General features: G+C 39.7%; 1 protein-coding gene across 1 annotated transcript in view; it reads left to right on the top strand.

Moving 5' to 3' along the window:
* ush2a (Usher syndrome 2A (autosomal recessive, mild)) overlaps positions 1-23,677 on the top strand; it is a gene marked incomplete at its 5' end in the record, with an annotated part of 183,421 nt that overhangs the window by 11,221 nt on the left and 148,523 nt on the right. Inside the window, 11 exons of the mRNA XM_079458478.1 lie at positions 2,484-2,619; positions 3,882-3,945; positions 4,256-4,550; positions 5,150-5,334; positions 6,674-6,895; positions 9,597-9,690; positions 13,923-14,118; positions 14,994-15,124; positions 16,590-16,785; positions 19,314-19,961; positions 21,954-22,137. Coding sequence (XP_079314604.1) covers positions 2,484-2,619; positions 3,882-3,945; positions 4,256-4,550; positions 5,150-5,334; positions 6,674-6,895; positions 9,597-9,690; positions 13,923-14,118; positions 14,994-15,124; positions 16,590-16,785; positions 19,314-19,961; positions 21,954-22,137 — 2,351 coding nt within the window. The remainder of the gene's footprint in view (positions 1-2,483; positions 2,620-3,881; positions 3,946-4,255; positions 4,551-5,149; positions 5,335-6,673; positions 6,896-9,596; positions 9,691-13,922; positions 14,119-14,993; positions 15,125-16,589; positions 16,786-19,313; positions 19,962-21,953; positions 22,138-23,677) is intronic.

The raw sequence follows: 23,677 nt of genomic DNA on the forward strand, positions 1-23,677 counted from the left end.
GCGAGACATAGAGAGCGTATGTGTGTGTGTGTGTGTTTAGATAGAAGGGCAAGGCTCTGGAAGGTATCAGCGATAAAAGAGGAGGATTGCCCGCGCTGATACCCTCATCCAGAGTGGAATATTTCAGGAGGCCCTGACAGCTCCTCCAGTGCTGAAATGGAAAGGGCTTTATCATGGAATGGTTTGTCACTCATTGCTACCGAATGCAGCTTGGCTTCAGGTTAAGCTTGTATCTGCGCCCCGCTTTGCGGTGCAAGCCAAAAGATCACAACATTGTTTTAGGTGTGAATTAGGAAATCTGTTCTATGAAAAGCCCTTCGTTTTGTGTTTCAAAAGATTGTGTTCTGCTGTTTTCTCGGAACAAAACCTGAGGCCAAAATTGTTCCCTTATTACACAAGAAAAGGGTTTTAAGTATTTCATATATCTTGTGTCAGATGGTCTATATATATGTGCATTTTGATCTCCTTTTTCTTTCCAAGGTTTGGCTCCCTAACCCTAACAAATGTGTTGCTGTTTTCCCTTAAACAATATAAATACACTTTGCATGTGAAATGAGTAGCAATGCTTTGTTGGTGGTGGGTCTGGTGTCAAGTCCGATATTTGGTGCCTGGCAAACTCTGATGATCTTGTTAAACCCAAAAATTTAAATTCTGTCATAATTTACTCACCCTAAAGTTGTTTCAAACCTGTATTGATTTCTTTGTTCTGATGAACACGAAGAGATATATTTGCAAAAATGTTAGCAACTGACATTTCTGGGACATCATTGACTTACATAGTGTTGAACACAAAAGAAGATATTTTGAAGAATCTAGGAAAGCAAACAGGTCTACAGCACCTTTGACTACCATTTAAATTTGTCCAACTCTGGTAGTCAATGATGCCCTATGAATGTGAGTTGCTAACATTTTTCCAAATATCTTTCTTTGTGTTCAACTTTGTCTATTAACATTGTTCACTTCTTACACAAAAATGCAGCTTTTTTCATCCCAATTTTGGGTCAAAACGGGACGAACCAATGGTCTTACCCTTTTTGACCCGGCACTGTTATTGGTTATTAGTAAAATACACATTTCACATTATTATTGTGTAAATGTGGGTCGTAATGTTGGTTATTGTATTCAGGTTATATAAGATATCCAACAACTGGAACAGGCCTTTTTGCAATTAAAAGCCTTTGCTGTACTACATCCTAAATACAGAACAGCTTTTGACGAATCATCATACAGAAGAAGAATTTTTTCTTACATAGTATAATTTCATTGATAATATAAATCCTTTAAAGAAGCTGTTGTGTTGCCAGATGCACTGTAACAGAAGCTGCAAGGCAAGTTTAGTAAATGTTTGTTCAATATTTACCCTCCCAAGACTGATGGATAGAAGACCTTTAGCAGCCAGTTAGAATTTCTAAATCTTAATGTCAGCTGTAGAGATTGAGTTACACATTTGGCTCAGTGTTTTTAAGGCTGTTGTGGTTAAATGCTTTTATATGACAACTAAACATTATAAAGCTGTTTCCTGCATTGATATTTGGTTAAAATTACAAAAAGCTTTTTTTGAGGATTTATTCTTTCAGTTCTTAAAAAATGTTTGTGGCCACAATAATATAAGCACCATAACAGCATGCCATTATAAGTTTTAGGAGCCTCTCTGCTCCTTGTTGGACCACTGCTGAATAGCTATTGTTGCATAAATAATGGCATAAATTTGTTGCGCATTTTGTTAAATCCCTGCGCAGATTAAATGATCCTTTCAATGTGAAAGCTGAGAGCAGCTTTTAAGATGTCAGCACCTGCTGATTAGTACCTTACTAAGAGCTCCCCAGAAATGCTCAGTTATTAATCTGCCCCAGAACCTAAACCACCTCCACACTGGTCTGATCACATGCCAGCAATCCAGACAGGTCATACCAGCCTCTCCCAACAAACACGTACTTATCTTATTCTTATTTTTATTTTCAGTCACTAGTATTAGGTTGTGTTGTAATGCAAAAATGTCAACATAGTTTCCCAAAAGGGAAAAACAGCCTCAGACTGTTCACACAAAGAAGAGAGGAAATAATTACTAGGAAAGCAACAATAGGAGCATCACAGGCCTGGCCTCTCAAGAGTCCGCAGGGCCGGTAAATGGCATAAAGCACTTCAAGATTCATTTACATCACTGTGACGTTGCTTCTTAGATCTCAAGCTGCAAGTCATTGGCCGGTTAGAGATTTCAAGAATTGCCTTTCTACAGTCTTCAATCAGCTGCAATGATAGAGAGCTGCTTAAGGATGCTCCAGTCTACCGCATTCATCTGTCTGGAATTTTGCAGGCGTCTCATTTCCATGTCTCTCATTTAAAAACAGTTTGTGGAAAAAGCTTTGCCAATATGAATATAATGTTCAGAATTTATGAAGGGTATCAACATCATGGGCCATATAAAACATAATTAGCAATCTAAAAAACCTGTAACTGTTGCAATATTTCTGATAAACTCATAGGTACACAACACAAGTGTGAGCTTGTTCCTGAATGGACAGGAGGAGGACGGCACCGCGCTGGACACACAAACACTGGCAAGACCCGTCGATGACATCACCTCAGCGGGTACTGTGAGGATCGGCACAAGTTCTAATGGTAATGATGTCTCTCCGACTGTTTATTGCCCTATATAACTGTGTATTTGAATATTCCAGTCATCCTTTAAGAGGTCCAGCTGTCAACATCTAACTTTGCTGTGTTTTGCCACAAAATGACACAGTTCTCTCACTTGAATTGAGGAAGGGAGAGGACACACTCATTTGCAGAGATGTTACATTTTTCCATTATAGAAATATTCATAAGGCAGCAACTAATCATAGGTGGAGTTTATATAGGTCAAGGGTGACCATATGGCAACAAATAATCTCCTCATAAACGAGATGAGATGGGATTTCTGTAATACCCACAGGGAAGAAAATGGACACACAAACACACACACATACACATTTTGAAAACACATCCACAAATGGCATAGCCTTACCTGCGTTTTCTTACAGGAACCCAAATAGTGTGGTCACTTGCACACAAACCTCACTGAAAGTGATTATATATTTAAATAGATTTTTATTATCACTGTCAAACGATTAATCACAACGAGAATAAAAGTGTGAGTGTACATAATATATGTCATTTTGTATTGTGCATATTAATGTTGTATTTATAAACATAAACATATTTTTTTCATATTTACACTATATTATGTGTATATGTGAAAATTAATTTATTATGTTAACAAAAACGTTTAATTTGGATGTGATTATTCGCGATAAATCTTTTGACAGGCCCAGTTTTTAAGATAGTTTCTTTCATTGTAATTGTATGGAAAAGAGCAACTTGTGCGTTCCTCGAAATTCCTTATTTTGTGTTCTAAAGACTAAAACAAGCGTACAGGTTTTGAAACAACATGAGAATGTTTGTTTCATTTTTAGTGATCTATTTGTAATTTTTTCTTGTCTTATCCAAAATGTATGTTTTTATGAATGAAATGATCTGTATTAAAACGATGGTTTTTCATCACTATTAGATTAAAGCACAGTCAGCACACACAGATGAAAAGATTTCTGAGCAAACATCCATATATGACGTATCAATCAGTGATTGTTATTAGACCAGAGGTGATTATATCTTATCTGCTGATATAGATGGAGCGGCACGTTTAGTTTCAGATCTATGCCGCCCATTCAGACGGTGGGATTACTGCTCACAGAGAACTGTAAATAAGCATAATAGATCCCACCATGTAGCAAGTGTCTCTTTAACTCAAATGAAGACACAGATAAGGTAATCCACTAGTTTCTATGGATCCTGCAGACCGTATTCAATAGTGCCCATCGACTTTCCTTTCTTTTTCTCCCCAGGGTCAAATCAATTCATTGGAAGGATGCAGGATTTTAGATTTTATCCACAGACATTAACCAACAGGTGAGCAAAAGGTCACAAGGAATTAATATCAAACTTAGCCGCACAGACATTTTTTACTGCAATGTACAAGATGTTCTGTTTGGATTTGGCACGAAATAATCTTTCAGGCAGACTCAGTGGCTCTGAACCATGGGCTTAAAAATAGATTGCATGTCTTATTATAGACATAAATAAGTAAATTGTCATTTGTAGGCCAACATGTACAGTATGGAGTTATTTATGATCCTCAAAAATCACTTCATGTTGGTTTGCCGCTGGAGCAAAACAATTTGAGAACCATCGATGCAAACAGTATTTTTCTGTATTTCAGAGAAATTGAAGAAGTGTTCACTGGACAGTTCCCCTACCTCCATAGCCAGTCAACATGTCGCTGTCCTGCCAGCCATCCCAGAGTGCACCCCCTAGTGGAGAGGTACTGCATCCCCAACGCAGCCAATGACACCACCCCTAATAAAGTGCTCCGTCTAAACCAGGATGCTCATCCGCTGCATTACATCAATGACAAAGACATCGGGACCACCTGGATATCCTCTGTCTTCCCTTCTTTAGAGCTACTGGACAAAGGAATTATCATCACCATAGATCTGGAGAATGGACAGTACCAGGTAGATACAGTAGCAGTAAAATTGTTCTACTTTAGTTGATATTTTGGGTTTATAGTTAGTTTAGGTTTATATCTAACACTTAAAATTAAAGCCATTTTGGTTTGAAGAAAGCTCAAATGTAATAAAGCTGAATTGCTCCATGTGGGTGGCTGCTTTCACTTCGGAAACTTAGATACAGAGTTACGTCTTTTCCATTTGAATACACTAAAGCCACCCCAAAGTCCTTTTTTGTGTGTGTGATCGAGTCGCCCAGTCATCCATGTGGCTAAGCCAAGTCAAGCAAAGAGTCCAGCTGTAAAGAAGTTGAGGATTTATGCAGCTTTGCCTCTCAATACCAGATAAAACACACCAGCACACAGACTTTGAAGCGTCCACTTAGTCAAAGCTGCGACCAGTTTCTCGACAAACCCCTCAAATGAAGTCACTGAGGGAGAGAGAAGGGAGCGAAGCAGGGCTTCAAGCTGCTCTTCAAAGCATCTGATGTGCTTTAGGAGAAACCGTAGCATTGACTGTCGCCGTGCAGATAATAGATAATCCATAGCTGTTTAGTATTTGATGCATATTTCCCTCTCTGTAAATTTTGCACGGTTTCTTTGCAGGTTTTCTACGTGATACTTCAGTTCCTCAGCGCTCAGCCCGAAGCGGTGCGCATTCAAAGGAGGACGATCGGGAGCTCGGAGTGGAAGGACTGGCAGTTCCTGGCCAAAAACTGCAGCTACTTCGGCATGGAGGATAACAGGCCTTTGGATCATCCAGATTCTGTGAACTGTCTACAGTTACCCAGGTACATACGCCCCCCCCCCCCCCCCCAAAAAAAATGACACGGGTACCTCTGTGCACGCTTGGTCAGTCCATTCATAGTGGCTTGTGACTCTGATAACAGTCCTTCAACAAATGACTCCTGCCAGGTTACCTGCATCAAAGTAGGCTAAGACTAGTTCCCTGTTTGATAAAAGCAGTTTAGTGGAAGTCTATGGGCCTTTGGAGGATCTGAGAGGAGAATGGAGAGGAAAATGCTGCTCTTGGCTGCAGTCCAGGCTGCTCAGATTTGATCTCTGCCGTCCTTTGGCTGTAATGAACGCAGCAGAGCTGCTAAGCTGTTATGAACTACACCAGCACCTGGTTTCAAAAGAGCAAACGAGGACAGTTCTTTTAATGAGGGTGGGATATGAAAGTTGTTTCAACTGTTTATTACGATAATCTACTCTTTTTTTCGGGAAACCTGCAGTTCAAAGTCCCAGGTTGCTGGCTTTTGAAAGAGGTTGGTGCAGTGAGTATTATATAAAGAACCTTTTATGAGAGATTTAACGTAGCAACTTTTGCACGCAATGATTAGTATAAGATGATAGTAACAAGAATTCATGTTTAAATTGTGCATTTATGTACAGAAATTCTGCAGGCAATGCACCAGACAAAATTTTCAAACACAAAAGCTTGGACCCAGTGGAATAAAGGGTTGCACTCAGACTTTAGACTTGTCACATCAGGCTAAACGGGTCTATAGAGAAAGAGAGACTGGTCCCCGTCTTTCACTTTCTCCATCTACCAAAGAAAACACAGACTTTCCTCACACCGGTCTGTCCTCACACAGGTCTGTCCTGGATAAGTCTAGCAGCATTAGGAATGAAACATCCAGCACTCTGTGTATTTTTCTGAAGAAGGAGGAAAGGTGGTGGTGAATAATGTAGGAGGGGCCGTTCCGGTGGTGCCCCCTGCAAAGACCCGAAGAACTCTCTCATTCAGCCCATTTATTTTTGCCCTCTGAGAATCATCCTTTCAAGTGTCATATATTAAACCTGTATTAGTCAAATATATTTTCAGTAATTCTAAGACATTTGCTTTTCCAATTTCTTTGATGTTTGTTCATTTTAGTAGCTGGCGACGGGTTTCATTTTTAACCTGACAGGGTGTTACCTGCAATGTCAAAACTTGAATTTCTTGACCTCTCTCAATTGCTCACATGTTTGAAGGTTAAATCACAGGAATGTATATTTCCATTTCTCTTTATTCAGTAGAATGATTTTTCATGAGGAATAGTACATTTTTACTCACAGAAATAAAGATTAAACTGCAAACTGAACTAAACCTTTTTTGTATTTTTTTGTCTGGGTTTTTTTCCTCAGTGATATGCCTTTCTCCAGAGGAAACATCACCTTTAGTATGCTGACCCCCGAGCCAAACTTGCGACCAGGCTACAATGACTTCTACAACAGCGCCGCCCTGAAGGAGTTTGTGAGAGCCACACATGTGAGAATTCACCTGCACGGCCAGTACCACACCCAAGAACCCACAATCACTTTCCGTCATCGGTACTATGCTGTGGACGAGATCACCATCAGTGGCAGGTTTGACACCAACAGCACCTTGACACCCGACAACTCCAGTCAACCATCACCCGACATAACCTCTCTCTATCACCCCATGATTAACACTCCCAATAACAAAACCTAACATCAATTTGTAGACTTTAATTTGATTGGATTTTTGTATTTGGTTGAGATGTAAGAGAAGATTTCTTGTGGTTTTACATTACGTGAGATACATGACATGTCTGTTATTAGTCAAAAGAGAGTAAAGGCATGTTTCACATAATTTTTTACTTTTGGTTAATGGCCACATCATTACAGTGGAGAGGCTACATTTGGAAATCACTGGCAGGGAAACCTTTTCACCCATGAAATATCATTTATTATACATTTTTCTTAATACATTGGGAAGAATGCTGGGTTATTTTCAACCCAGCATTGGGTCAAAATGGATTGCACCGAACAATTGGGTTTAAAGTTGCTTCAACACAAAATGCTGGGTTGTTCTAACCCATTGTTGGGTCAAATATAAACATCTGCGTTTATTTAACTCACCTGGGTTAATGCCAACACAGCATTTTCTGTGTATTCTCCATATAAAGAAAGCTAACGGGGAATGAGACTGTCAAGATGCTAAATGAAAGTAAAAGACCATAAAAAATGTGTGACATGACACAAAGATGTGTGGGGCAGTTTTGTACAAACCATTAATGTGAAAATTATTTTCTTCTTGTAAATTTGGATTTAGATAACCCCCGTCCTCATTCACTATTATTGTATGGAAAAAGGTTGCCAGGTAATTTGGGAATTTCGTGGACGAAAGACAACACAACTTGATTTATTTATCGTTTTAGTTTTAAGTGATTGTTTTCTTTACCACAAATTCAAAAGCTTATAAAAAAGTATCAAACATGGATGTCATAATAAAATACACATTACTATTGGCTCATTTAGGAATCAACATGTTTGAGCATGTGTCCATTCTAATACTGTATTCTAAGAAATAAAATATCTAAATGTCACAGTAGTGTAGAACTTAGTTTTAACGGAAATAAATTGTTGACAGTACTGGCAGAGCAACTCAAAAATAGCTTGCGTCCTCTTTCTTAAAGGCTTCAGGGAAGTAGATTATCACTCAGAATGCCTCTCAAGGATCTTTTGTCTTTTTAGAAGCCAAGACATGGTGTTTTATCCATGTATACCTTCATACATTAAACAGCCACTGTTCTTACGACTATGGTAATTATGTCATTATGCAGGCAGCTGTAACTTGGCTCGCTCGCGCTGTGCGAGTATGTCTGAGTAAGAGAGAGAGAGAGAAGGGAGCTTTAATTAAGAGCTAGTTAAACTGGCACAGACGAAATCGAGATTTAGAGACTGTGAAATCTCATCATCCCCTGACATTCAGAGGTGTCCCCCACCCTCCCCACCTTTTGCTTTCGTTTCTTTCCGCACGGCTCGCCATTCTCTCTTCTTTTGCTCTCCTCGCTCTTTGTCTCGTTGACGAAACAAAGGTAAGAGTAAACAGTAGTAGACACACACCCCCTCACCCCCACCCCTGCGGGAGACCGACAGTTCAAACCCGCAAGAGGTTGATAGGGAATGTATGTGTGTTAGGGAACGAAATTTTGCCTTTGAGGAATTCTGACAGGGTGTCAAGCTGTGTCTGGGAGCATTAGCGTCTGCTTTACGCTCCTTCTGTAATAACCATAAGCGGTAATAACTGCCGTCTTAGTTTTGCTTATGTTGTTTGTTTGGTAAAGGAGGTGAAGGGTGCCGCTTTTAGAGGGAACCGTGTAAAGATGGGCGCATGATGATGCCGAATAAGGGCCCTGGAGAATGAATAATTAAAGGCGTGACCCGCAGGTGCGTGTTCTGTCTGATGGAGACCTGTCAGGTCTGCTGTTGTACATTACGACACACCGTTGATATTTCCACTGGCATTTATAAATGTTGAATGCGAAAGTCCTATTAACCATGCACAGAGAGAATGAAGGAATGAAAGATGGACGGAGAGATCTAGAGAATGACAAGAGAGAGACTTGGATTTTGATGTTGCTGACCCGTCTTGCTTTGTTCATACCTGCTTATTTTACAACTGGTAATTTTTTGTGATAAAAATCTTGACTCAAATAAATGCATTTTGAAGCCGCTGGAAACAAAATGTTAGGTTTAAACCTACCTAGGTTTAAATATACCGTTTATATTATGTTCTTTTTTATTTATTCCTTTACATTTATATGCATTTGTCTTTATTAAATGCTAAACTTTTATTGTTAATTAATTCATTCAGACATCTAAATAATGTTTATATGACAAATAAAAAAATGCTATTAACATAAAAATAGACTTCTCGGAAGTGACTTCTATTTTAACAACCAATGTTTCAAAACCAATGATGGAGAAAATCAGGACCCTTCCTTTGTGGCTTTTATTCTTGTTGAATATCCATTTTCAGGAATAAATTCTATCCGTATTCTTTCCTTCCTGTGAGTTTAGTGTAAAGGAACACACAAAGCACTTTCATCATCGCAATCTAGTGTACATTGTCATCATAACATGTTCCCTGAGCCAATTCCGTCTCGGTCCTCCATCTTACTAAACACCTGCTTTCCTCAAATTCAAGCGTGTGAAACTATAGAAACCAGATTACAATTTTACCTTGGCACCCCGTTCCATTACAGAAGTGGAGATCCTCCAGAACGTTGTGAGTTAAAACTGTGTGTCTTTGTCCCTTTAGGTGCGAGTGCCACGGCCATGCAGACAGCTGTGACACAAGCGTGAGGCCGTACCGCTGCGCCTGCCTCCCAGAGAGCCACACGCATGGAGCTAATGTGAGTCCCGCAGGGGAGGCCCCCCTTTTAATTAACCACTTCCTTTTAATGACGTGCAAGAGTCATCTTTAATGAACAGCGCACTCGAAAACAGGCCTTAATGGAATGACAGGAAAAAGCACAACGAGATATGAGAGCGGAGAGAGCGTTTTCGGACATCTCTGGTTTCCTATAGAAAGGGGGGTTAGAAGAAAGAGGAAAAATGTATGAGGAAGAAGAGAAGGAAGTGGTTTTGTGGGCAGCAGTGTTCTAATCGTCCTGTCCCATCAGCCCCTGGGTGTCTTGATGATGAGTCCAGCAAAGGTAATTATATCTCAGGGAAAGCTCTGATGACACAAGGCTCCAGTGCTTACAGTTTTAGTAGTGCCATGGCTCACCAATGCTGGGGAAGCCACAATGAAACACAAGTTTGCCAAACTTCAAGCTATACAATAATTCAAGGGCCTTTTTATGAAATTATTGTGATTAAATAAATATATAAATATTTAAATAAATACATGTTTCTCTACACTCTACTGTCTGGCAAAAAAGCTTCGAAAAGGCCAAAATCACAAGTAGGCTACAGAATTGTGTTTAAAACGTGCTAACTGGCATAAAAAAACAGTCTTAGTATTCTCCATCTTCACTGTCTCTCCTCCTCCTTTCCTATTGAGAGTCCCGGCACTGTCCACATCGCCGCATATAATTCTGAACATTGGGAGCAAGTCCCAAGATTAAACTTTTAAACCTGATGTTTGGTGATTTCAATTATTCACCAGATGCCATGCATTATTCAGGCCCAGACACGGCGCGCTCTCTCTGCTGCCACTAGTGTTGTTGTTTTCACCAAACAAACAAGGGCCACATCTAACAAGTAGATGCCGGAAAGTATGTGTGTGCGTGTAAATATGATAAATACAAGGTGTCTCACTGCCCTAAACGTCCCCAGACTAAAACACCTGGTCTGGACCGCCACGTGCCCCCGGGCTATCAGCTGTGTTTACAGACTGGACCGGCTTGTGTTCACTACTTCGTAGCGTCACAGATTGCCAGAGCAAGTGAAAGTGCTGCTGGTGTCTCATTTCTCATGTTTGGTAGACGTTGAGTGAACGGTTTGTTACTAGAGACAGTACTGCATGATGGTTACATTTTAGAAACGCATAATTTGAGCATACATTTGAGATTATGGTCTTCATTATTGAGCCTAATTTAAGATTATAGGGTTTTTGATTCAAGTATATGGAATATATAATATATAATGGTAGCACTTTACAATAGGGTGCTATTTGTTAACAGTTAGTTAATGCATTAGCTAGCATGAACTAACAGTGAATAATGCATCTAAAACATTTATTACATTTACATTTTTATGCATTTGGCAGACGCTTTTATCCAAAGCGACTTACATTGCATTATACTATACATTTGTTTCCGAGCATGTGCAATCCCTGGGATCGAACCCATTACCTTGGCATTGCTAGCGCCATGCTCTAACTACAGGAAAACTATTATTAATCTAAATTCACATTAATTTCAGCATCGAACATTGCCACTTTTAACATACGTAAGTAAATGCACCATGAACTAACATGAATAACTGTATTGAAATGAACTAACATTAACAGGAATAAATAAATGCTGAACAATTCTATTGTTCATTGTTTGTTCAAGCTAGTTAATACATTTACTACTGTTAACAAATAGCACTTTATTGTAAAGTGTTACCAATATAATATACTGTATATTGAGGTTTTATATAATATATAATAGCCGCAAGGGATTTATGTGCCTTGTCACGCAGTTGGGAAAGCAAAAGTGGGTGTCACATGATATGGCCTGTATTGGTGTGTATTATCTTAACAAGGGAAAGGCTATTTTAGGCAAAGCACTGTTAAAACCATGCGTTTTCACACAGGGTAAAGGTTAACGGCAGACTCTCTCCTCAGTGCAGCCACGCGCAAACCCTTCCTGAGGGAGCGTGAAATTAGCCATGGTGTTCACAGAGGTCTTTCACACAGGATGAAGGCTCTTTCCTCACTGGAGCCCTAACCTATACAGTGGAGACGAATACAAAACATGATACCTGTGTGTGCTGTTCATCTTGGATTGACATGTAGACCGCCTAATCACATTTGGCATATTGATGACCTTTGATTCGCCAAATTCAGTAAATTTGATATTGAGAGTAGAATCCCGGCCCTGGCCCAAGAAGCTCAGGCCCAAAACCCGCCCCTGCCCGACAAGCTTATCAGAATTCTCGGCCTGAACCCTGCCTAGAGCTCGATTTTTATAATTTTTTATCCCATTACACAGCCAATACTTCTGTTGCAGCAAAATAGTTTTGTTTAGTTTTTTTATGGCAAAGTAGTTATAGAAATATATTTTTTCCTTTATTAAGTTAATTTAGAAATATTTTTGTACCTTTTTTTTGTTTGATAAATTGAGTCCACCAAGCGGCTAGCGCCCGATGGTGAGTTGACTACGTTTGATCAATTTAGTCTATCAAATCAACACTTGGCTTGCCTTCAATAAAATCCATGATTTTGTTTTAACAAAGAAAATACTCAACAATTTAAGCATATCACAATGTTAATTTAAACGTTTATTATCACCACAACAGTAAAAGGGCACTTTTTATAAACTGAGGTGCTCTGCTGCTTGCAACGGTGAACAACGTGCTGAAAACAAACAAAAAGTGAAAAATCTAAACAATTTAAAAATAATAATAATAACAACTTGCAGATTGTTTTACCTTACACTTTGGCAACAATTACTAACAGAAAACAAGACAGCCCCCGGACACGGGTAGAGCCACAAGAACAATCTTGAAAAAACATTGTGTAGAAAAAGTAGCATACGATATCCATGTGAAAGGTTTTAGTCCAGTCCTCCTTTCTTCTACAACTCGTCCTGCTGCGCTGAAGGAACGCTCCCTGCTACTGCTGCTGACACTAAACACAGTGAATAGTGGATGAGGAAAACCTGTGCGAACACGGGGGCCCAACTGCGTGCAAGCAGAATGTGTAATGTCTGTCAAGGTGATATGTAAATTTGTCGATGTTTAAATTGACCATCATCAACTTCTTATCGCTTCTTTATTTAATGAATTTCTAATATACTATTGTGGTGAGGAAGGCGGGACGAGAGCCGTGACGCGGGGCCGGTGGCGTGAGTGATAAGTGCAATCAGCTGTGCGCGCACCGGTCCCGCATCTCTCACGGAGGAGACCGGGAGCTTAAAAGGACGACCGGCAGGACTGTTGACGAGAGAGGACCGGGCCCGGACATATGTTTAGTTTGTGTGTATGTTTTATGGCCGGCAGTCTACCGTGAGGTGGTTTATTGTTTATTCAATTAAAGTTTTATTGTTTCAATGTTCGCCGGTTCCCCCCTCCTTCCTTCCCTTCTATGGATCTTTATTACAACTAAATTTGAAATCTTAATGAATGTCTAATAAATAAAAAGAAGGACAAGCCTAAAACAAGCCTAAGCCCAGCCCACTTGTGACCCTTGATGTAAAAATTGTCCGGAAGCCTGGCCCGAGGGGTGTAAATAAGTCAGGGCCCGATGGATTGAAATGCAGGGTTCTAATTGAGAGCTGTATAGGTTATTTACCTTTACAGTATTGTTTGGAATATCACCGCCAATGTGTCATTACTTATGTTTTAGAAAGATTGTTCACTCCAGACCAGTCTTATCAGGGAAAGGTGGTTGTTAAATATTTAGTAAGAATAAAGATCTTGTAGTTTCTGTAAAACTCGTTTTTTTTCATGTTGAATTATCCCTATGCTGTGTCTTAGAATGCTAAAACAGTTGTATCTATATTTACTGGCTTTGAAATTCTATTCCCATATGTATAAAAAAAGCAATTCCCTCCGGGCTCACGACCAATTCCGGCTGCACGTACAGCAGACTGACACAGCGAGCCTCTGTTACAGTCTTCACGAGGGAATTCTTTGCTATTTATGATACATATTTTTTTATTGTTTCACTTGCATTGTCTGTAATTTGTTGAGAATGTTTACAAAAATCTCCCCCTTTCGTTTATTAGAAGTTTGAAAGTGTCCTGATAAATAGTTTTGTGCTTCTTTGTCAAAGTCACTTATAATAAATTAGCTGTTTTCTGGCCTGTGTGTGTGGAAATACTGCGTTGTTTGTAACTGGGCACTTTATCATTGAACCTTGAGGTCACATCTGGATATTGTTGTTATGTGTTGATGTTGATGATGTATGTTAATGTTTTCTCTCCAACAGTGTGAGCGCTGCTCTCCTCTCTTCAATGATAAACCCTTTAGAGCTGGAGATCAGATACAGGCGTACAACTGCCGCCCGTGCCCGTGCTCCGGCCACGCCACTTCATGCCACTACAATGCCAGCTTGGATCCTCAACCTGAAGATCACTTCCGTGGGGGCGGTGGGGTGTGTGACAACTGTACACATAACACCACAGGTAACAGCACATGATTTTTGCATTTGTATGTTTTATTATGTGCATTTGCTGGTTAATAGCAATTTTTTGACTGTTTCACGAGACGTGTGCACCAGGACTGCAGTTAACTTCCGTTCTGTGTTTGGCTAGTGTCTAATAACTAACTATTTATATTTAATTTAATTTACGGTAATGTTAATTTATACTATTATTTTATTGTATAATAATTGTATAAAATACAAGGTTTGTTGAATTTTGTTGTAGGTTACTCTTTTAACAGTAACAGTTTCTGCATAGCTCATGTTAATCTTGTGTACTTACAGAATAGTATCGCACCCTACAAATTTCCATAGAGTCTTTACTTTGATCACATTTATAAAAGCTCCTGCAAACATGTTTATGTTTGTCACTTTGAAAACGTATTGATTTACTTCTTTTCATATGTTTTATGAAACGTTTCTGTATTCTTCCAATACGCCATACCTAAAACATTAGTGTTGAATTAAAAACCTCAATTTCATTGTGACATCTGGAGAAATAGCAGCAATATAATGAAAGCATCAAAAAATAGAGCAGAAAGTCGAAATAATACATCAGCGTGAAAACAGATGGACATTTAATGAAGTAAATCAGGTCATGCTAACAGGTTCATTGTTTCATATGCTGGGCATCAGGCACAGTGGCAGGTAAAGATGAAAGAGGACATTAAAATGGACACCTTAGAAAATTACACATCTCTCGCTGGACCTCTCTCAAGACTGCAGTTTTTAATTTGAAATCATAGTCCTATGATATGATTGAATTTTAATAGGTTGACATCAATTTCCCCCCTTCCCCCACTCTTCCTCTGAACAAGCGCGCACATGCACTCATGGATATGAACTTTGGGTTTAAAGGCAGGAACTGTGAGCAGTGTCGGAGTCAGTTCTACAGGGAGGTGGGAACGCCGCTGTGGTCCAAGGACGTGTGCAAACCCTGCCAGTGCAACAGTGCTGGGACTCTCAATGGAAGTTTAGAATGTGAGCCGGTGAGTTTAGATAAACACGCCGTGTACTTGCCTGCAAAAAAACTGCCTGAGATCTATGGATAAGATTCTTGACATCTCCTAGTCCCATCATGTCCATATCTCAAATATTTCATAGTTCTTTTTGCTAGCTGCAAGAGTAGGCCTGTGTTCTTTTAAGAACATTTAACATCATTACAAAAATATTTTTGCTCACATTTGTAAGGATGCATGAATTGGAGAAAAAGAGAAATCTCTCTGTTTAAGGTGTAACTGGGGGTCATTTCTACAATTCTGTACTATTCTGTGTATACATTTTTAATCAAACATGTATATTATACGATTTCATATGTTGGCTATTGATGGAAATGCTATTTTTCCAAAATATCTTAATTAAGTTAACAAAATAGTTTTTGATTCATTTATTTAAATAGTTATATTGTTATTCAATATATAAATAAACACTTTGAATATCATTCTATCATATTTTTGTAATATACTTTCAAGTAAATTCCTTCAGGAAGTGACAATGAATCAAAAGCACAAAAGTAATGTATTCAATGAATTCTGTGATGTTTTAGTTAAAAAAATCTGAAGTCTGTCAGAGTCCAAGAGAAAAATATCAGTGTTACCTTTTAATTTGACATATCATTTAAATGTGAATTCCTCTCTCAGCAAAGGATCAAAAAGGTTTTTAAAATTACAGTTTATAGAATGTCTTCCTTGTTTGAAATTCCATATATTAACAATAAAAAGACGGGTACTTAAAAATTGGTATTACCCACCTGTAGAGAAATAAAGACATGTGAGGCTTTGATCCTTACCTTTGTGATGGACTTAAGAATTTAGATTCAGACAAGGATATTGGCCCATTCTCACTCGAGAGACTTGCATTGATGTATTGGCTGAAGACTTTAGTATTCACGACAGCATTTATCACTGTTGTGATCAGTTAGGAGTATGTAAAAGTGTCGTCACGAGAGCCTCTCTCAAGAGATTTCTTCCCCACCTTTTCCTTTGAGGATCACGAAATCCATTTTGGTGGAACAGATCCGTGTCGATAGATATACTGGATGACAAATTCTAAATCAATGGCTAGGTCAGACCCAGGTTAGATTGTTACCTTATTTAAATGATCAGAATGATTATTTCCTCACACATGCTAATGGATTACACCCTGGAATGGACCACAGTTCTATTTAATGTAGTAGGGCTGTTCGGTTTATGGTTGGAACTCTTGTATCCAGTCAACAATGTTGACAATTGTTTCAATATTTGAGAGTTAAATTCATTCATATTACCAACTGACTCGCACACAACCTTCCCTCACACGAACCACTCCTGTAATAAAGATGTTAAGATTTCCACCGCCCCGGTGGGTGGGTGGAGACAGCACAAACCGGGCCCTCCATGACACGCACGCACTCGCACTCCTGGCACAAGTTGACTAATTGGAGCGCGATCACGTGACGTTTTCCTTCCTCCACAGATCGGGGGCCAGTGTAAGTGCAAGCGACATGTGTCTGGCAGACACTGCAATCAGTGCCAACACGGATTCTACAAGCTGCAGTCGACACTGGCTGACGGCTGCCGAGCCTGTAACTGCAATACCGCCGGGACCGTGCAGCCAGATATTACCTGTCACCAGGACTCAGGTCAATGCCAGTGCAAAACAAACGTAATCGGTACGTATCAGGCCGCATTGCACCCTGCATCTCTCTTTTGCTTTCTTCTCTTTCTGTGTCTCTCTGTTAATCTATATGTAGTACTTGAGATATAGTTCAGTGGGGGAAAAAAATATGGAAATTCTTTATGAGTATGTGGTCATTAAACTGACAGAATAATAGCTATTAAAGAATTGAAATATAAATGAAAATGGAATATAAAATCACACACTGCAAGACAAGTCAACCTTTATTTCTAGTAGTATCTCATGCACATTTGAACCTTGTCACCTACCCGGAAGCAACTCTTAGAAATTGTTTTGTTAAACATCTTATCACATACTTAACCTTGTGGCATTCCAAACCTGTATTATTGACTTTTGCGTAACACAAAAGTAGATATTTTTTAGAATGTTGGGAACCAAACAACATTGGCCCCCATTGACTTCCATTGTATGGACACAAAACCACTGAGAGATTTCTCAAAATATCTTTAGTATAGTGTCCACATATACATAAAACTTTAACATTTTTAACTTTGGATAGACTATTCCTTTGAGTAAACGATTTTCTTACTTAAAGGGATAGTTCGCCAAAAATGAAACTCTTCATTAACTCACCCTCATGTTGTTTCAAATCTGTTTCCATTTCTTATTTCTGTTGAAAACAAAATAAGATATTTAAAATCATTAAGAAAATCAAACCGTTCTGGGGCACCATTGACTATCATAGTAGTATCATTTCCTTCTCTGGAGGTCAATGGTGCCCCAGAATGGTTTGATTATAAACGTTCTTCCAAATATCTTCCTTTGTTTTCAGTGAAACAATAAAATGTATACAGGTTTGAAACACCTTGAGTAAATGTAATGATCAGAACTCAGTAAATGATGATAGAATTTGTAATAAATAAAATGTAATAATACAGTTATTAAGCTATTTACTATTTTTACACACTTTCCGTTTTTTCATAATTTACAAATATGTTGCGAGCAGCCCCAAAAGGTTTTTCCACCAGCTTTTCTAGGCATTCCAGTTCCTTTGCGATAAATCTCTTCCATTTTTCCTCTTTGTACCTTTTGAACCATTTTCCTATGAAATGCAAAAGAATTTTACCCAAAGGAACATGTGTGTTGCTAAGCCAAGATATCAAGGGCCACCTCATTTTAATTTTGTAATTCAATGCCAACTTGATTATAATAAACTGCCCCTGTCTTCCTTATTTTTCCTTCTTCTTACAAGACCTGCTTCTTTGTTTGTAGTTCCCACAGGTATTTTTCAGAAATTAGATTTGATTAAGGCAATTTATTACCTCCAGCGCGTTTGAGGCCAGCCGCAGCTTCATAAAGACAAAATTTATCAAGCGTCCAAAAGTGCTCCGCGCATACAATGCATTTTGAAATGTTGATGTATTATGCGGAAAAGCAGTACTGAAAAAATGTGGGTTTAGCTGCACCAAATCAAACTCAATGGGTGCCCCAACCGGCGGTGAAACAACTGTAAAAAATAAACATAAAACAACAATATTTTAATAAGAGAATGCACTCCTGTTTTATAACATAATAATATTTATAGTTATATTTTTTCCCAGAATTTCTTATAAAAGTCTCATTTGTTATTATATTCATAGCTGGAAGAAGCAGCAACCGTAACGTTTTGAGATTTACGCAAACGTTCCAACTTACAAAATCTTCGAGACAAATGATAAATTGAGGCTCCTTTGGCGTCTTATTATTGGGGTATTCATCTGTGTCACATTGTGCATTTAACATAATGTTGTAATGAGGTTTAACTGTGGGCAGGGAGCAATATATTAATATCTAAATTCATTAAAGCAGAGCTCTGTAGTGGAATATACAGCAGTGGAGGAGTGCCGAGGTCTCAGTACTTAGAGCTGTAAACGGTTTGCCCCCTTAGGCTCTGCTCAGCAACATTAGGAATAGATTACCTGTCAGGAATATGTATGGCATATTCAAATAAGCACCGCACACATTTGAAAAAACTGGACATGATTTGATTCCATGTAGACCACTTTTTGGGGCCTCCAAATGAGCTGTAATTCTTTTTAGCCTCACAGTTATTTTTCCTTTTTTCCTTGGGCTGGCTTTCTTGGGTCTTTTAATTTATTTATTTTCCTTTTAGAGAAATTAAGTGTTATGCCTGGGGTGGGTCATTCATCATTGGGAAAGGGGCTCACTTAATGATGACATTACCAATTTCTTTTTTTTATTCCTTGTGTAATATTTCACAGCTTTATTTATTTGTTTGCAGTATGCTACAGCGTGTTATGAGGCAAAGGCCAGTTTAAAACGTTTGTAATATGTAGGAAATATTTTTGAAATAAAATTTTACAAATCGGTGGAATATATGGGTAAATATATGATCAAGTGGCAACTTAACACCTGCCACCAGACAAATATAGAATTCTTTTTTTCGATTTTTTTAATTTAACCAGCCAATGTTATAAGAATTTATTTCCAAGTATTTTCCATGAGGATATATGTATGCATACATTTTTAATGACACAAAGTAAGCTCTTTTCTCATGATTAGGTCTAACCTGTGAACGCTGCAACTACGGCTTTAAATTCCTCGATCACACTCATCCTGACGGTTGCATTCCCTGCGACTGCGACCCAAATGGCTCCCTCCACCAGTTCTGCAACCACTTCACAGGCCAGTGCGAGTGCAAAGACGGCATGCAAGGCCTTCTCTGCGACACTTGCGTCCCTCAGTCCTATGGTCTGAACGGCAGTGGAGTTTGCATGCCCTGCGACTGCAGTCTGATCGGATCCGTAACCGGTACTTCCTGCGACCCGATTACCGGACAGTGTAAGTGCAAACCTCACGTGGAAGGTCGACGATGTGACGTGTGCCGTGATGGATACCACAGTCTGGACCGTGGCAACTCTTTGGGCTGCTTGCCTTGCCAATGCCATACCAAAGGCACAGTGAACGGCTCAGGCGTGTGTGATAAGACCTCTGGGCAGTGTGCATGCAAGAGCAACGTAGAGAGGTTGCGGTGTAACCAGTGTGCCGCTCACACCTACAACCTGAGTTCTGCCAATGTCACCCATGGATGCCAACCGTGCTACTGCGACCCTGCGGGCACCGTGCCTGAAACTGTGTGCGATCCTGGTAGTGGTCAGTGTGTGTGCCTGGCCACCCGCTATGGCAGAGACTGCGGAACCTGTAAACCAGGTTGGTTTTCTCGACTTTGTATCTACAGTGCATGTGATCTGAATTCCTTAACCGTGTATTCATTTATGTACGGGAAGGTGCATCGTTGTCCTGAACTCATTATAACATGTTGATGATGCCAGTGGAGTCATCGCTTTTGTTGTTTCCTGTGATTTCTAGCCGCTGCGCATTGCATTTGAAATATCTGCAAAAACATCTTTTGAATTACAAAGTGCCCTTTTCCTTTCCTTAACTAATGACTCCCTCTTATTCGTTCTTGGCTCCACAAGCTGTTGCTTTGTTTTATTTGTTTTTTCCTAGATTGTGCCTGGGAATTGAGTGTGTTTTGGCAGCACTTTGGCCCACGGCGTTTAACCAGCATAGCTACGGGCCATTCCTCATGCACCCTTAATCAATCCGCTCACTTGCTGTTGGGCCAGTGCTGGCCTCATGGCTCAAGTGCACTTGAGGGGCAGGATATGTTTTGGTACCTTTTTTTTCCGCAGCATACTGTACTATAGTAAGTGCTACAAGTGCACTGCCAGGGGCTACAGGGTCAGTGTGGCAGCACCAGCTGGTGCCTTTGTCTCTGTAATGAAGATTAACCGTCAGAAATCTCAGTTTACTGTAAAACCAACTTGCAGCTTTTCACGCCAAGTAAAGTCTTCCAATTCCTAAAAGTTACTCCTGCTTAATAGATTTGGCGCTATAAGTATTTTGTAAATTTTATCTATGAATAAAGACAGTACTGTGTTATACATCAACATAAACTTTGTATTAAAGGAATAGTTCACTCAAAAACTATTTTTCTGTCATCATTTACTCACTCACAAGATGTTCCAAAGCTGTATACATTTCATTCTGTTAAACACAAAAGAAGATATTTTTTACAGTTCTGTCTACCATAGAAGAGTTTTGCCCTACTATGGTAGTCAATAGTGCCCCAGAACTGTTTGGTTACAAATTTTAATTCAAGTATCTTTCATTATGTTCAGCAAAACAGTATACAGGTTTGGAACAACTTGAAGGGTGTGTAAATCATGACAGAATTTTAATTTTGGGGTGAACTATCCCTTTAACTGGTTTATTAGAGCTAATGAATAATTTGACCAGCATGAATGTTCTTGAAACATGGTAAGCCTTTCACTGGATTCCCTGCCGAACTTGTTAGGGATTCTATGGTGGTGCTAAGCACGGTAACCAGACAAGGATGTACAGCCACCTCCTCAACTCATGCCCCCCCACACATGATGAAATAATGCGGGCGTACCCACTGCTCACCAGAGCCTCTACCGCCCATGCCGGAACATAAAGCATGTGTACATAGAGTGGGGCTGGCAGGAGTAAATTGAAAGCACAGGGAAAGGGGGAGATCTATTTGGAGGAGGGTGGGGGACTGATGACTGTGTTTCTGCGGGCCCTCCCCTGGCTCTCCAGACGGAGGCCCTCTGTCGTATTTCACCGCAGGGGAAGCAGCCTGTGATTGAAACATCTCAAACTCAGCGCCCCCTGTCTGATTGATGAGTGCGAGAGCCTGACGGAGCCCTTGAGATTCGACTTGTTCTTTCATCCTATAAAGATATAGATGGACAGGTCACTTAAAAATGAAAATTTGGTCATTGTTCACTCGCCCTCATAAACCTGTTTTGTTTTCTTTCTTCTGTGAATTAGAAACAGGCAGAAAATCCTATGCACTTTTCCATATCATGGTATTGGATAGTTGCACATTTAAAGGAACATTTCGCCCAAAAATGAAAATTCTGTTATCGTTTACTCACCCCTTTGTTCTGATGAACACAGAGAAAGATATTTTGAAGAATGCATGAATGCAAACAGTTCTGGGGCACTTTTGACTACCATTGTCATTTTTCTTACTATGGTAGTCAATGGTGGCCAAAACTGTAATTTTTAGTTTTGGGTATACCGCCCTTTTACACAATTGCAAGATGGTAAATGAAAAAGTGAACACAATAAACACACAATGACAGTCTGTTTTTTCACACGTTGTCACAGGTTTCTTTCTGTCCGAGGCGGGGCTAGGCGACTGTGAGGTGTGCGACTGTCACTCGGTCGGAGCAGTGGGCCAGGTGTGTGCCGCCCACTTCGGGCAGTGTGTGTGTGCTCACCCTTCAGTGACTGGCCGCAGGTGTGACCAGTGCCAGGATATTTTCTTTGGCTTTAATCCAGGTGTTGGCAGGTCAGTGCCACACTAACACTCTAATCTCACTCATGTTCAGCCAAGATGTGTTCATGAATTAAAGTGCATAAAAATAAATCTTGCAGTGAAAAACACACTGATGTAAGAGCAAATAACTGCGTAAAATCAATCCAGAACGCCCTCGCGTAATAGAAACTTCAAGCGAGTAAAGCCAATTTAGAAAATCACGCACATCACTTTTCAAAGCAATTTGAGCCAGTTAGCTGCAAACTGGCCCACGGGTTCAGACGGAGGCAGTAAAGGTCAAATTAGCCATTAAAGTCTCCTGCCTGTAAACGCGGGTGCATTTTAATGCTCTCCGCATAGTTGATTTGTTGGATACATCAATTAGGTTGTAAATACATCATATGTTAGCCGTCTTAATGATATACTTTAACGCAGCTCCCCAGCTTGAACATATGGCCTAAGTTAAAGATGCACAACTTGGCATTCTCAGGAGTGAGTGGACTGGAAAATGATTTTGCATTTTTTTCTACACATAGCAGATTTTCTTTGATTTTAAATGTCTGTGTTTTGGATGAAAATCTCATTGAATGACCTTCCTGTGGGCTCGTAGGAGACATTTAGCAACGCCAGCCATGCTGGGTGAAGAAAGGGAACAGTGGGGAACATCATCAGCGGTTCCCACATCAAGCATCGTTTACCTTTTTAAGCGTTTTCCGAAAATAAAAAATATGTTTGGATGCGCGGCAGGCGGGGGGGACATTAATTGTTGGCTGGTGAGATGCAAATAGCACAGGCACATGTTTTCAATACATCAACAACAGAGCTACCGGACATCACAAATTGTTAATCCATACAAGTCGTGACAGATCACCGCGCACGCAATCCATCCAGCCGCAGTTCGCCCGTAAGGATGAAAAATGAACTATATAAACTGATTAGAGGAGATGCTTGAACTGCATGAGGAGATTTTACACAATAAAGATTTCTTTATCTAAATATTATAAACTCATTTGTCCGCCCCTGAATCAATAAGACGATGCATCTTATTTTGCTTTCTTATATTGGCTCGTCCGCTGCGGGCTGCCTAATAGAGGTAGTTAAAAACGCACAATATGGTTAGGCAAGATTACCCATCACGGCAAAAGGAGAGCGACGTTGGGGTAATCATTTAACCTTGGGGAAAAAATAAGGTTTATTTTACATAGGAGTGGGTCGCATTCATATCTTCACACTTACAGAATGCAATATACATGTTTATTGTTGTTGCTAGTCAAACTTGTTCAATCACGTTTAAATGTCTTGTCTGCAAACTTTGCAGGTGGCTCTGTTTGCAACACCTGTTCTAAATCAACATCCTCGCACAATCTGGAGTTATTTACCCCGATAGCTGCGAGCTATTGATATACAATATTTTCAATATGGAAACGTAAGCATGTGGAACTCTGCAATATTGATAATAACAGAATTGGTTGTTGGCCTTCATTTTTGCTTCGTTGATAACAGGAAAAAAGTTTCCCGTCTTTTTCTGAGGAGTCAAGGTCGAACCACATTGGGAAACGGGTGGGTTGGCCCA

Source organism: Barbatula barbatula (genome assembly GCF_947034865.1).
Source record: "Barbatula barbatula genome assembly, chromosome: 6".
Classification (NCBI taxonomy): Eukaryota; Metazoa; Chordata; class Actinopteri; order Cypriniformes; family Nemacheilidae; genus Barbatula; species Barbatula barbatula.